Source organism: Podospora pseudocomata, chromosome 3 (genome assembly GCF_035222375.1).
Source record: "Podospora pseudocomata strain CBS 415.72m chromosome 3, whole genome shotgun sequence".
NCBI classification, from domain to species: domain Eukaryota; kingdom Fungi; phylum Ascomycota; class Sordariomycetes; order Sordariales; family Podosporaceae; genus Podospora; species Podospora pseudocomata.
In genome coordinates this window covers 3,329,902-3,345,058 of record NC_085887.1, presented here as the reverse complement: position 1 = coordinate 3,345,058, position 15,157 = coordinate 3,329,902, and the positions used below count along the sequence as shown (strand labels likewise).

Here is a 15,157-nt window from a genome sequence, read left to right as displayed (position 1 = left end):
TGGCTGACGCCCGGCGAGAAAGAAAAACGGGAATTCGGGTGCCAAGAGGGTCTGGGCTCTCGAAGGGAGGAAAGAGAGGGGGGAAGGGAAGAGTTGCAAGTTGCAAGCGAGCCATTCATCAGCTGCATTGGTTGACTTCAGCTCCTTCATCAGACGGAAAGTTCACGAGTGTTTTTGGTTCTTTGCTCCTGCCGCAATCCATCCCGCGAGCCACTCCTTCCTTTCCTGCGTGCCTGCCTAGAGGTATCAAAGTCTCCGACCCGGAGCGGAGGTTGTATCTTCACACAATTTTACTGGAAGGTACATCTTTGTTTTACTCTTGCCTATCTGGGGATATGTTGCAGCATGATCTGATCTGGGAAGGCACAGCCAGACAGCTAGCTAGCTACTGGAGGGAAAGAAGATGGTGGGATGGTTTCCAATAGAGGCTTTTTGTTTATTGGATTCTCGGTGTGAACCTGGAAGCCGGGATCCTGTTATTAATTACCAATGATTACTCTGTCAGTGTAGTAGAACTATCAATAGTCTTGAACTTTGTCGGTGGACTTATTGAAAGACACGACGTTCTGGCCTGTCAGTTTCTCGGCACCGCAAATCTCGCACATCGATCTTGAAACGGTCTTTGGGCGGGGGGTCAGTGCCACCCCGGCCTATAGTTGTCCAGTAGGTGGCTGCTAATGGCTCCAAAATCCTTCGACGGCTTCTTTGCCTGGCCCGTGCCGGTTGGTCAGAAGCTCGGGCGTGGCTGGCAAGGATATGGGTGTGAAGGGCGCCAAGCGTGCCAAGCGGGAGCGTTCTCACGGCGAGAGGTCCACCGCGCGCATCAATTGCCAGTGCCCCGCTCCCGTCGGTTGAAATCTGATGAAAACTGAATTCGTTATTCGTAAAGTGTACTTTTCAAATTCAATCAACCAGGAATTGCATGTGTGTCTCGGTCTCTGCTTTCTCTGTTCTACAAGTTAACATTGCACCGATATACATGGTCACGTCACCATGCCTCATGCCTCATGCCTCATGCCTCATGCCTCCTCAGTAACAGGCTGACGATCACCGACATGGGCACATGGGCTGGCATCGGTGAACGTGGATTCGAATTCGGCACCCTCGGCGGCCAGCCGAAGCACAAAGAGACGCTATCGGAGCAACAGCCGTAGTGTATAGTAGTGTATTTTTCCCCCTCGTCTGGCAGAAATGGTTCCGGATCAGGTACTGTTGTGGTTCTGCGGGCCAAGCACGAGCTCATCAAAATCTTCCATCAATCAGACGACTCTCTAATCGAGCCGGCTTCCGGATGCCTGCCGACATGATTGGGCTCCCCTCTTCATCTATTCCGCATTCCGCATCCCCGAAGAGCAAATTGCCTTGGACCAAAAACCAGTCCCGCTGCTGTGGATGGACGCTGTGCTTGGCGGTGTCCACTGCCTCGCCGACTCGTCCAAGCGGCACGTTGCATCGAGCCCCTCCCGTTACCGAGATCCAGCGCGGCCATGGCGCTTCACCAAACAGGGCTACGCTAGGAGGCTAGCAATTGCAGGTGAACGACATCAATTCTTGCTCTTTCTCTCTGTCTCACAGCCATGAGATCACGCACACCGGATCCCAACACGAGTATGAGCACATGGTGAGCGTGCTCTCCTCAAGCAAGACATGATCAACGAGTTAAAAAAGCATCTCGGTATCTGATTGTCTCTGTCTCGAGATAGGGCCGAGACTTTTATCTAAGCTACACGTGTTTGACGCCAAAGTTACCCATCCCTGAGCCTCCGGGAGTTGCGCCGAAGATCATAATAAGCCTGGGTTATTACGCCCAGGATTCGAGAATGTCGAGACTGTCGTTACAGGTTACAGTTCAAAATCCAGCAGAGGGGATGGTCTCCGCTCGCCGGCCGGCCGGCCGGCCGAACTGCCCACCAGCATGGAGCTAGTGTGGCTCTTCTCGGCCTTTGTATCCGTAGATACTGGTCCACACATATCGTACGGATTTGAAAGACCGACGAGGTCTCGAGCCTCAACAACTATAGCGGTGCCTGTCTTTCATGTCTCACCCGTAGCCAGTTGAGACTGTCCGTTGACCAGCCCTCCTGCTGGCAACTCGATTCCGATGCACATCATGCCACGGGGTAAGGAACCTGTCACGCCGCGTGGGTCAGTTGCAGTTCATCTCATCAGGTTGTCAGCCCCGCCAGACAGCCATCTGTGTGATCCTTCTGCAATGACCGCAGCTTCGACGGCGCGGCACAACGGGTGAGGCGGTCATCTAGCGGGGAGCTGTGCATCCATCACGACACTCGACAACTGAATAATGGATTTTTACGCCACACGGGCACAGTCTTCTAGCATCCTGCACCACACAGACAGCAAAGACGCCAGAGACCCCAAGGCAACCGATTGGAAGCCCGCTCCCTTCCCGTACGGCACAGGCTGCATCCTCTCTGACTTTGGTTCGGCTCACCTGGTCCCACATGCCAGGTTTTTTCATTCCGTCTCGAGAAGAGACGAGAAAATAGGGTGAAGCGTCTCAACGAGCATCATCGTCATGCCTGAGTGAAGCCCACCTACGTCACAAATGCTTGTTCGTCAACTCCCTCGCACCAGTTTCCGCCGCAACGCTGATCGCCCATCTGCCTGCTGCGTGCGCAAGGGACAGCGTGGCTTTCACGCTTTCCGGGCACAGTGGGATGGAAAAACGGGAATGTCAGTGATGTGCGGCACAGTACCTTATTTTTGCACGGTCATAGCCGGTTTGGCTGCTGTGTGTTGATAAAAGCGACCGGGGTTCACTGTGTCAGGGGCCGGGGTGTTTTGCTAGCGAGCCCCCCGTCTGTGGGCGTCTGAGAACAAGCTGTCGGCAGCGGGCACCAAAACCCGAGCAGGAATTGCTTTTTGCCTCTCTGGAGCATCAGCAGCAGCACATGTCACTCATGTCTTGGACAGATCCAGGGGTGGCTTGCGAGCTCTACGGAGACGTCAACTGCACCCCCAAGCACCAGTCAAAGGGCCGTGCTGCAGAGAAGGGCGGACCCTGGGTGGTCGAGTGGGCATACGGACGTACACTACTGTTGTATCGTTTGTTACCAAAGCATCATCACAGTACGGATTTTCAATACAGCACCACTTGGTCCCCTCCGGCCTTGTCCCTTCATCCCCTCCTCCGCTCCCCACCCCTGAAGGCTGTGTACTAGGGAGTATGGAGTAGGGACTACACTAGCACTAGGACTGGTGACATGGGATGATGATGGAGCATGGAAACATGGCTATGGCTGGTTGAGATGCCCCGGCTTGTCATTGCTACCCAGCTACAACCCTCTTCTGCTCGGTCGTCTCAAATCACGCTTCGATACCGGACTTCTCCCTCCTTCTGACACCCTCTGCTCTCCCTTCGCCAGACGGCCTCTCCTTCGCTTTTCCATTTCCAGACGAGAGCTTCCTTACAACAAAACACCACCCATCAGCCGTGTGTGCTGCATATCGGATCCTCATACCAGCGCCCTCCGCTTTGCCGCTGTCTCCGCCGCCTCCTGTTTACCCCCCATCTCTGCAGGCTTAGGCTCCCCAAGTGCGGTTGCGCCTGCTCTCAGCCGTTGCCCTTTCGCTCACCAGCTTGGTAGTTCCGGCGAACCAGACGTGGCCCGTAGCTGGGTGCGCATTTACACACGCCCGCCCGGTCGCCTTTTGCCGGTTCCCCAGCAAGACCTCACTTACAGGCCGCAGGCTGGGGAGTCACGGCTTCTACTAATACGACCGCCTTTTAACACATGGTCGCATTGCGGCCGTCTCGGGACCAAACGGTGCAGCTTTCTAACCCAATTGCTACTCTTGCTCGCCCTCACACTGCTCTCTCTCACTCGCCTTCCTCCACGATAGGATCCCGAGAGAAGAGAGAGAAACAAGAGAGGCTGCGGAACAAGGGGCAGGGCCTGACTGCTACGGAAAAGCATTGGACGGCAACCGCAACCGCAACCTCAACTGCGCCAGCTACAGGCCGCACCAAGACTTTGCGGATCAGGAAACGGCACTGTGGTTGCACGGCGTTGCATCACCGCTAGATACCACCCCGGGACTTTCGAGCTGGACGGAGCTGTTCGGGAAGGGACTGGAGACCCTCGTCAACACGCTTTGAGACACTCTGTTATTGCCTCCGTACCGGTCTGCAAAACTGAAGAGGACTAGACAGAAAGAAAAGAAGCCAGACCCGCTGCTCGACGACAAGCAGTGACCGTCACCACCCGCCCAAGACAACATCGTGCGTGGGTATCCATTTTCGAGGTGGTGTGGGTAGTCTACATTACCTACTACCTTGTGGTGCATCCAAACGACCAGAGGTGGGAGAGGAGAACAAGACCAGGAGAAACGAGGGAGCTCAGACCGCGCTTGGTTTCCTTTAAACACCCTTCCCATTCCCAGAAAACACTTCGGCTACCCCCAAATACTTCCCGTCTGCATGTTCCTTGTTGACCGGCAGCTTCCCCCCATAACCCATCCTATCGGGGACCTTGACCTTGTGGAGACGGTTCCGAATCAGGCTGTCGGAATCTCTGCTTCTTAAAGCAGCTGTAGCCCCAGCAGCACTATGGCCGCTGCGTCACACAACCCGTATTCTCATCCTCCATCTCCCAACCCCTCCTCACGGCCCTACGAATCCTCGGGTGTCTCGTCGGCCGCCTCACCCAAACCGCTTACACAGTACCTTGGCGGCCTGATGAGGCCAAGCCCAAGTGCGAGCCTCCATCATCACCATCACCATCACCATCACCATCATCAACCGCCGCCGCCGCAAACACACCAGCACTCTCCCTCACACCAAACCGCCCCTTCACAACCTTTGGGCTACTCGACACCTTTGCCTTCGATTCACCGGCAGCAGCTCCCCCAACCAGGCAGCCATTCGTTCCAACCATACACCCCCGTCACAGCAACATCGTCTACCATGGAGCGAGAGTCGATGCAGTCAGGGGAGTCAGTTGCTGGCACCCCAGGGCCCTCTCATGCCCAGCTCCCATTGTCTTCCAGCAACAACAACAACAACAACAACAACAGCAACAACAACAGCTCCCAGGCCCAGAAGCGAGCATACCGCCAGAGGAGAAAAGATCCCAGCTGCGATGCCTGCCGCGAGAGGAAGGTCAAATGCGATGCCACCGAGACTACGAGCTGCTCCGAGTGCTCGAGCCGGAGCGTCAAGTGCCAGTTCACCAAGGAAACTAACCGACGCATGTCGTCCATCAAGCAGGTGCAGGATTTGGAAAAGCAGATGGAACGGGTTCGCCGCGAGAACAACAGCCTCCGCCGCATGCTGCAAGAGAGGGACGGCCAGTTTGATATGGATGTGGACGGCGTGGAGCAGCTGCCGCTCCAGCTCCCCGAGATCGCCTCGGCCCCCAAGCGCAAGAAGCGGCCCGCCAGCATTCACGACCTCGCTCGAGCAAGAACCAACCTACGAAGCTTTTCCAGGGGAATCTGGAAGCCACCAGCGCCATACCGACCGGTGGCGGCCCCTGATCCGAGGGACTTCACTTCCATGCTGCCTCCCAGGCAGACGACAGACTCGTTGCTCAGGGCTTACTTCACCTCTGCCCATACCATGACGCCCATTCTGCACTGGAACAGCTTTGTGCAGACGGTAGATGGGCTCTACCGCCAGGGCAATCCGATTCGAGTCACGCAGGCCTTCATGTCTGTGTTCTTTGCCGTCATGGCCGTTGGAAGGCTCTTTACATCCGAGAACGAGCACAACCGAGCGTATTCGGCAGCCCATCTTCTCGAGACGACACGGAGTTTGATTGACCCTTGGAACAACGAGTATGAGCTGGACAATGCGCGCGTGTTTGTGCTTATTACTGTGGCGTTGAATGAGATGAACCTGAAGCTTGCTGCTTGGAACTGGCTCGGCAATGCTGTCCGGGTGGCTCAAGACCTTGGTCTCTACACCGAATTGGGGCCATGGCAGTTCCTCGAGGGTGAGATGCGCAGGAGGACATGGTGGGCCATCTACCTTCTTGATCGCAGCCTGTCTATCGAACTCGGGAGGCCGATGATGATTGACGATTCCGACTGCGACGTCTCGTTGCCCGCTGGAGTCGACGACTGCTTCATCTCTGAGCAGGGCCCAAGAGTGCCCGTGGGCGCAGAGCCGCTTACGCATTCTCTGCTCGCCGTGATACACGTTGTGCGTTCTTACACAGCGCTCGGCAGAGCCCTCTCGTCCCCCGTTATTGCACCGACCCGGTTGGCAACGTTTGACCAGCACTTTTCCTCCTGCCTTCGAACCTTTCCACAGGCTTGCGACCCTACGAGCAACGCCCCCATGACCCCTGCGCTTCTCAACCCCTTGGTCTACCTCCTCCACGCACGCCTGCTGCTCCACCGACACAACCTGCTCCCTTCCTGCCCCCCCGACGTGCGACGGACGGCCTTTGAACAGTGCACTCACACGGCTCTCGAAACCGCCGCTCTTCTCCTGCGAGTTACACCCGATCTTCCGGAAGGCGCCACAGCGCTTCTGACCACACACATCTTCCGCTGCGCGCTGTTCTTGCTGATCACGGGCTGGTTTGATCAGGCGGCCACCTGCGTCCGCGCCCTGGCATCCATCAACGAGCACCGTGACGTTGCCATGCCTTGCGGCCGTTATCTCGGCTTTTTCGTCCAGGTTCTCGGAAACAGGCGAGCCGAGATTACAAGCTACCTCGCCCAGTCGCCATCCCCCAGTCATCCTCCCTCGCCATACGGACCCCCACCACCACGTCCTTCCCAGTCTGCGATTCAAGAAGCGCTCTTTCGAGACGAGGAGCTGGTCGCGTACGTCAGTTCTGACCTCCAGGCCAGCCCTGACACAGCCTGGGTCTGGGCAGGCAGCGACCGTGAGCCGCCGTCGCCCCCTCCTCTTGTTCCATCGGGGGCCGCCAACGGGAAGCACACTCTTTTCAGCATCGACGCGAGGACAAACCTGACGAGCGAACAGAGATGGGAGTGGGGGCCGACAGGTTGGGAGAGGCTGGAGAATTCCATCCGGTGCTTGGCGTCTGGTGCATCCAGTCCCACGAGCGCCGCCGCTCCTCCTCCCCCTCCCCCTCCGGCTGCTCTCGCGCCTGCTCGCCAGCAAACCTGGGGCCCGATGAAGATGGAGCTCACGCCTGGCCCCCCTCCACCTTCACTACCACCGGTCAAGATGGAGATGCCAGCTGGTCAGGGCCACGAGATGAAGATGGCGCCGTTACCGATGCCGTTTTCTGTCCCTCCTCCTAGGCCGATGGAGATGGGGAGTGGGTCGTCGTCTAATAACAGCCCGACGGCGGCTGCGTCTGGGGTGTCGAGTATTAAGAGTGAGAGTCAGAAGAGGATTAGCATTGCGAATATTATTTAGGGGCGGGGCGGGGTGGGTGTAAATGAATAGATGGGATGGGAAGGGAAGGGAGGGGGATATATCATAGAGATGATACCATGACGTTTGACGGCCGGATTACTATACATACCACATCATCACCGACACAGAGCACATCTCGAACTATACGCCTGTTGTTATACCCGCGACACGATATACCTTCAATTCTTCTCGCTTGGTTTTTTTTTCTTTTTTTTTGGAGGACAGTCTCTCTCCATTTCTTGCCCATTTTTTCTCTCTTGGTTTATTTCTCATGTCTATAATGACGTTATTCTTCTGGTTTTTTTGTTGATACCATAATTAGTTTTGGGTATAGGGTTGGTTGGTCGGTCGGTTGGTCGGTTGGTTGGATTGGATTGGGTTGTATGTTAAGTATGTTTGTGTTTAGTGTGTGTACACAACAACAGCTGGGAGGCAAAAAATGGGTTGCGCTTATAGCGCTTTTTGCTACTTTCTAGAGTGGGGGGTTGGGTCATATGGTTGGTTGGTGACCATTGCATTACTTGTCCTGTCTGGTATTCTAGGAGGGTCATTCATGGAGGATTAGGAGGTTAAATGGCAAAGGGGGGGATGTTTAAGGGAAGGGGAAAAGTCAGCTTTTGGTTTGTTGCTCTGTGTCAGAGCTTCTTATCCTCTTGAAAGAGAGGGTGATTAAAAAACTTGTTTAAATGTGCTTTGTGGTCTAATGTTGCCGTGCCCTGTTACATGTGAAATTCTGTGTTTGAGATGGGGGACTTTGTTCTCGGGCATTGTTTTTGTGCATATACCTCGACCGCCTCCTCGTCAGATAATTCTACGGAACACATTTGGGGAAACCATTCTTCAGATCTCGAGCTGCCTAACCCAGATTCTTATACGAAGGTCATCCCAAGCTTCTACATCAATGCCACTAGACTCTCGACATGGTAAGATAGGTAACTACCACACGTCGTTTTAGGTTTTGGCTCGTCGATAAAGAGGTACCCTCAAAAAAAATCTTTCTATCAACATCTTAAAAAAGAGAAATTCTAGCCGGGCAATCCCCTTTTGGCTTACTGGGCACCTCACCCCCCTTGGGAGTTGGGGATCTGTACAGCGCCTGAAATTCCAACTCCATCAACCACTTACTCCTACGCAACCTATATACTTCAGGCCATACTGCTTAATTCCTTACCTTCTAGCAATTAAAGGCGCCTTACAAATTACTTTAATTACAACCTCACTCACAGCCTTTAGCTAGCTATTGATTTTAAAGCGGCATTATTTATAGGCAGTGCCAATTGTATTTTATTTTTAGTTTGACTATAGTATGTATAAATATTTATATGGGACAAAATACAGGGCAGTAACAGTTGTAGTCATCGATGGTAGAGGTGATGGGAAAAAGTCGTCAAGAATATCGTATCGAAGTCAGGGGCCATACAGAACCTTAACCCCCCATGGGGTGTGCCCGGTTAGCTAGGGGGAGATGCCCGGCTAGAATTTCTCCTAGAAAAAATACCTACACGAATTGGCTAGCTCTCTTACAAGCCTATCACTGCTCACACAAGATACCCATCTAAAATGCAAGACAGCATATATCCGAGAGGCATCTTACGACATACCAATGCTTTCTCTCACGTACGTTCATGTCTGTCTCATCCCAACCTCTCACCAAGTCTTGAGGTGATAACGATAGTAGAAGCACCCGGATCACGGCACAACACGCCCAAGTCATGGTTTATATAAACAACGGAGTAATATCCCATCCCCCTCTCCCTCAAGCGCACCTACATCTACCATTCCCACCACAGCTATAGTATCCCACCATATATATATCCTACCTCCTAAAACCCCAGCAACAATCTCCCCCCCCCCTTCCCCCCCAATAACACCAATCTAAACCACGTTTTCCTCATTATTCCCCGGTCATCAAAACTACCCACCGAAAACCCCCTTTCTTCTCCCCTTCAACTACCGCACCAACATCCCTCCCCCCAAAAATCCAGAACAACTGATCGTCACTCTCCCATTCCCATCCTCCCGGTCCAAGTCCCACACCTCCCATATTAACCCACCACCATCTCCCTCAACCCTTTTATCCCCTCCCTCAAAAAATCCCGAACCTATCGGAATAAAAACAACCCCACAACATCCAAGAAGAAACTTACATATATTTTTGCGGGGTCTTAATCAATCGACCATGTCGGAAATCTGCCTAGACACTCTCGATATATATACAATCAAAACACACTCTCGCTTTTTATAGCACATACTTTTTGTGGTGTGGCTGCGACTGGGACTGCGGCTGCGGCTGTCTCGTCTTGTGTGCCGTTGCCGTTGGTTTCAGCAATAACAGACCCCTGATACCACTCTTTACAATACCACCCGGTAACATTACAACCGCACACAACGCAACGTTACGTAACCTCCCCCCCCCGGAAACACACACAGTTCGGCCGCTTCCGACAACAGCGCACCTCCCGTTCCGAGTTCCGGGCCCCAATTCGGTTCGCACTCCGATTTGTCTGCACCATGTTTCTTTCAACCAACGTTCTGTTTCACACCCACACTGTACAGAATGCACGTGGGTAGTATGCGAATTGGTAAGCCGTGAAAATACGCGGCATTTGTCGGCTCGTCGGCCGCCACGGATGGAAGGCGAGTAAACAGCGCAAACAGAGATAACGGCCGCCTACTTGACCATGACATCACCGTCGTTGTTGTGTTGATGTTCACCATCCCCAAGTCCTCCATCATCGGCGGTTGACTTTTGCAAGCCATATCCCCGTTGTTTTTGTTGACTTTATACGTCTGCTTTCTTTGTCTCCGCCCAAGCCGGAGCATACGGACCGGAAGTGCATCCCGGACTGCAGACCGGATCCGATCGGCGCCACCTAGAAAGCTAAAAAGAAGTCCTTGTCAGGTCCACACAATCCACTGTCCACCGCCATGTGGAGGCGCTTGAGCCAAATCGTGGTCAAGGTTCGCCGACGACATGGCTTCGATTGTTCCGGGTCCGCGTCTTCGGGTTTCCCAACGGCGGCAGGTGCACAATCCAAGTCCGACAAGACAACAACCGCAACGATGCCGTCGCTGTCGGAGAAAGACCAGCTGGCATGGGCTTCAGTACCCTGGACGTCTGTGGTAGACGAAGAAAGCGGCAAGGTCCTCGGCTGGCGCAAATCACAAGTCCCCTACATTCCTGGGGGCGTCGATAACAGTGGTTTGTCACTCCAGACGCTTGATGTTTGGCTTCCCGCTTCGGGCACCCCTGGATATGCAACCCCGCAGGCTCCTGATGCCCTTTCCCTCCCTTCTCAGTCAGGACACTGGATCGTCTACATCCATGGCGGAGCCTGGCGCGACCCCATGATTGACGCCTCGTCGTTCTCCCCCACAGCTATCAATCTCCTTCAAGCAGCCGCCAGTTCCTTTTCCAAGGGCTCGGTTCCCATCGCCGGTGTGGCATCCCTCAACTACCGGCTCTCTCCCCACCCCAACCACCCTACCAAAGGGCGAGACCCGAATCGAGAGGCCAGACACCCAGATCACATCAGCGACGTCCTAGGTGGCCTGGCATTCCTCCAGCGTTTGGGTGGTGCAACTGGGTCATGGTTGTTATCCGGTCATAGCTGTGGAGCAACCCTCGCATTCCAAGCAGTCATGGCCCCCTCGCGATGGGGCCTCGACACTGCCATCGTGAAGCCCACCGTTATCGTTGGTCTGAACGGGCTGTACGACTTGGCTGGCTTCATCACCATGCCACCGCCCGAATATGCTGGCCTGAGAGATGCGTATGACGAGTTTACTCGTGGCGCCTTTGGAGACGACGAGACCGTCTGGAAAGATGCCTGCCCTGCCACGGCAGACGATTGGACAAGCGAATGGCAAGAAGGGAAACAAGTCGTTCTGGCCCAGAGTCGTGAGGACAGCCTGGTGCCGTACGACCAACTCGAAAAGATGGGGGCCTACCTGAGCAAATCATCGTCTTTGAATATTCGGGAAATGGAGGCTGGCGGTGATCATGATGATATCTGGAAGAAGGGTGACAGGTTGGCCGAGATATTGTACGATGTTGTATCGGGTTTGATGTGAAGAGGATGAGCCGTGGTTTTGGCGATTTTGAACACTAGGCTTAATGATTAATGTCTCTTGGGGGAATTTATTTGCATCACCGACTGTCAACATGGTCAAAGGTGTTTGGACAGCAGAACGGGAGGAGGTTTCGACACACCGACTGAGCTGGCAGTAGCAACACCAGCTCAAAACTGTGAAATATTGGCGACGTCAGAATCTCCAGACAATCTGGGCTGGATGGTCCTTTTGAACAACCCAAGGGTTTAATGGGAATAGTGGCTTGATCCTTCGGTGCGTTACCAAAGCTCTGATTGGTGGAGAGTGTTTGTGTCACCGGCATCGACATCCGATGTTCCATTCTGGCAAAGCCGGATGCTCTTCTTTTCGGCAAATGCGTCAGATATAGATGTTGTTAAATAAGGGAAAGCTCGTTGTAGATTGTCACACGTTGGAATAGGGGTCTGGGCCGTGTTGGGAGGGCTCTCAACCGGTAAAGAGTACATGACCGTGATATCAACCACGCATCGAACCACATGTCAAGGCTGAGCCGGAATGGAACATCAAGGAATCAAACTGGCTCCCAATTTCTAAAAATTCTTGATCGGTTTGGGTGACCTCTGCTCCTGCCTAAACCTCCCATACGCTCTTTCCTCATCTCCATTGAGTGGGGTCTGAAAAATGTCCAAGTCTGGGAGAGGCACCTTCCCAAACGATATATCTCTTTCCGGTCTCGGTGATATGATGTCATTGCATTCCTGAGCACATCGCAGCAGTTACGAAGGGACAGTTTCAACTTGCAACACAAGCCCTCAATCACAAAACATTAGATCTCAGTGCTACGTTGAATTGGTCGAGAAATAGAGAATTGAGGTGTGTAGAACCCCGCTCAGCCTGGATGCAGGCAGGACTGGCAAAGAATGCGAGCTGCATGGAAATGTCGCCTCCAACGGCCTTCGATTTGCTCCAGACGACAAGCTTTGCTGGGGGCTGCGTCACCACTAATGCAGGGTGTTCACTAAACTTCGAACTTGTGTGGGCTTTGTGTCCGTCCGTACTCGTTCGAGGAGCTGCTGCTTCCCCTCAACCCCTCCTTCCTACTGCGGAAGCAAGCTCGGGGGGCGGCCTCCCCTCTTCTCTTCTTCATCTCACGATTCTCGCAAAACAAACGTGGAGGCCCAACGAGGCTTCAATCAACGTGGCTTTGCCCAACGTGGAAACCGGTCAGTTGTGTGCCAATTTCCGCCCGTAGAACCCCAAACGTGACAATCATGAGATGACCGGGGCAAAAGCTCCCCACGCTCAACTTTTGCCAGTCCAGTGTTGCGCAGCAGCTGACAAAGAGGGCCTGCCAACAGACATCCCCGTTCCTGTTCTAGGTAGCTGCTAGACTGTTTGTCGAGTATAAAATCCCCCCTCCAACTAGCACTGTGAAGGAGATTTCCACTCTGTCTGTTTTGCTCAGACCCCTCCTCATCGCTTTGCACAATATCATTTCAGCAATAGAACATACACTCTCCCGAGGTTGCCCAAGATGGTACACCTTTCGACCATCCCGGACGAGAACCAGGTCGTCGTCGACGGCAAGCTGGCTGGTGGCATCAAAAAGGCCCACCTCCAGCTTGTCAATGACGATGACAGCTTCACCACTAGCGTCTACGGCTCCCGGTTTGCCGCCAGAGACCTCCCCAAGCACGAGATGCCCGAGGCCGAGATGTCCAAAGATGTGGCCTACCGCTTGATCAAGGACCATTTGAGCCTGGACGGCAACCCCATTTTGAAGTAAGTCGTCATATCATGTTCGGCCGTTCGGCTCCGAGCGACTATCCGTGCGCTGCTGTTCCTGCTTTGGAATGCTAACGGCTGCATGTTGTGCCACAGTTTGGCTTCTTTTGTCACGACTTATATGGTATGTACCCCCTATCAAGAGCAGCTCAAACACGCGCTAACACTGCATGTAGGAGGAAGAAGCGGAAAAGCTCATGACCGAGTCCTTCTCAAAAAACTTCATCGACTATGAAGAGTACCCCCAGTCGGCCGACATTCAGAACCGATGCGTCTCCATGATCGGGAGACTGTTTCACGCCCCGATAGGCGTCGAAGACGATGTCGGCGCTATTGGCACTTCCTGCGTCGGTAGCAGTGAAGCCATAATGTTGGCTGTGCTTGCGATGAAGAGGCGCTGGAAGAACAAGAGGATAGAGGAGGGCAAGCCGTACGACAGACCCAATATTGTCATGTCGTCGGCCGTTCAGGTGTGCTGGGAGAAGGCGGCGCGCTATTTCGAGGTGGAGGAGAAGTTGGTGTACTGCACCGAGGAGCGATATGTCATTGACCCCGAGGAGACTGTCAATCTTGTCGATGAGAACACTATTGGCATCTGCGTGATTCTCGGGACGACTTATACCGGCGAGTATGAGGATGTCAAGGCTGTCGATGGCTTGTTGACCAAGAAGGGGTTGAACACGCCGATTCACGTCGATGCTGCCAGCGGTGGGTTTGTGGCACCATTTGTCGTGCCAGACCTTGAATGGGATTTCAGACTGGAACATGTCGTTTCCATCAACGTGTCTGGGCACAAGGTTTGTCAACACCCCTGAGAAAAACACTTGGACTTTGCTGACCATGGATCTAGTATGGTCTCGTCTACCCTGGTGTTGGTTGGGTTGTGTGGAGGAGCGCCGAGTTCTTGCCCCAAGAGCTCGTCTTCAACATCAATTACCTCGGCGCCGATCAAGCTTCCTTCACCCTCAACTTCAGCAAAGGGGCCAGTCAGGTCATTGGCCAGTACTATCAGCTCATCAGACTTGGGAAACACGGGTACAGGGCCATCATGAGCAACCTGACGCGGACGGCCAATTACTTGTCAGACTCTCTCGAGGCTCTCGGCTTCATCATCATGTCCAAGAAGTCGGGTGAGGGTCTGCCACTAGTAGCCTTCCGTCTCCCGCCCCAAGAAGACCGCAACTATGACGAGTTCGCCCTCGCTCACCAGTTACGCGTTCGCGGCTGGGTTGTCCCCGCGTATACCATGGCGCCCAACACCAAGAACCTCAAGATGCTCCGCGTAGTCGTTCGCGAGGATTTCACGCGCAGTCGATGCGACAGCCTCATCACTGATATCAAGCAGAGTCAACAGCTTCTCGGACAGATGGACCAGGACAGCATCAAGAAGCAGCAGGACTTCATCCACAAGCACAACACCTCGAGCGGGAAAGCCTCACACAACCACCCCAAGTATCGGGTAAGGTCCTGTGCTCCCCTTTTTCAAGGCCATTTGCAACGTCTTTTGTTATGTTTTTTTGTCGGAAGAAGTGATGCTGACCACTTACACAGAAGGAAAAACATTCTCTTCAGGGGAAGACAGGCAAAACTCACGCTATCTGCTAAGGAGAGGCCCGAGCGGGCTGTCACACTCTGGAGAATGCAGGGGACTTTGTGGGGAGGGGAAAGAAGGCTTCTCTCAGTGTCGAGCTTCCCAGTGGACAGCAGTTGTTGACGCTGAGGATTGCATGTCCGTCATGATGTTGTGTATGCGTATATATTCGAGAGACAGAAAATGAGAACCTTGATGACCCAATCATTGTCTCAATTGACAGGAGGTTGTGCTATCGATAAGCGAGCCGAGTCCCGTCCGTTGCAGTGGGGCACGCGCCTTTGCGGGCGCATCCCCGACATCGCTTGACAGATTTTCTCGGGTATTGATCTGATAAGATGCGAAGTGGGTTGGACAGTCACAAC

The 15,157-nt window shown here is 53.8% G+C and overlaps 3 protein-coding genes across 3 annotated transcripts; all 3 read left to right on the top strand.

The window, feature by feature from the left end:
* Window positions 1-4,570: 4,570 nt before the first annotated feature.
* Window positions 4,571-7,363, top strand: QC762_309460 (uncharacterized protein; the record flags this gene model as incomplete). The annotated part of the gene is made up of 1 exon (XM_062889243.1): window positions 4,571-7,363. One exon carries the CDS (start codon window positions 4,571-4,573, stop codon window positions 7,361-7,363), a length of 2,793 nt encoding a protein of 930 aa, XP_062745202.1.
* Window positions 7,364-10,291: 2,928 nt separating this feature from the next.
* Window positions 10,292-11,437, top strand: QC762_309450 (uncharacterized protein; the record flags this gene model as incomplete). Its single annotated transcript, XM_062889242.1, has 1 exon — window positions 10,292-11,437. The coding sequence occupies one exon, from the start codon at window positions 10,292-10,294 to the stop codon at window positions 11,435-11,437; it is 1,146 nt and encodes a 381-aa protein (XP_062745201.1).
* An 846-nt stretch (window positions 11,438-12,283) lies between these two features.
* On the top strand, window positions 12,284-15,010 carry QC762_309440 (uncharacterized protein). The gene is made up of 6 exons (XM_062889241.1): window positions 12,284-12,639; window positions 12,775-13,198; window positions 13,298-13,325; window positions 13,378-13,998; window positions 14,052-14,660; window positions 14,753-15,010. The coding sequence occupies exons 2-6, from the start codon at window positions 12,951-12,953 to the stop codon at window positions 14,804-14,806; spliced, it is 1,560 nt and encodes a 519-aa protein (XP_062745200.1). The 5' UTR covers window positions 12,284-12,639; window positions 12,775-12,950; the 3' UTR covers window positions 14,807-15,010.
* Window positions 15,011-15,157: the final 147 nt, after the last annotated feature.

Excerpts from the sequence above, each read along its gene's own strand:
- QC762_309440 (XM_062889241.1), top strand. The coding sequence starts at position 12,951 with ATGGTACACCTTTCGACCATCCCGGACGAGAACCAGGTCGTCGTCGAC. Across the intron at positions 13,199-13,297 it reads GACGGCAACCCCATTTTGAA|TTTGGCTTCTTTTGTCACGA; the intron begins GTAAGTCGTCAT and ends GTTGTGCCACAG. Across the intron at positions 14,661-14,752 it reads ACAACCACCCCAAGTATCGG|AAGGAAAAACATTCTCTTCA; the intron begins GTAAGGTCCTGT and ends CCACTTACACAG.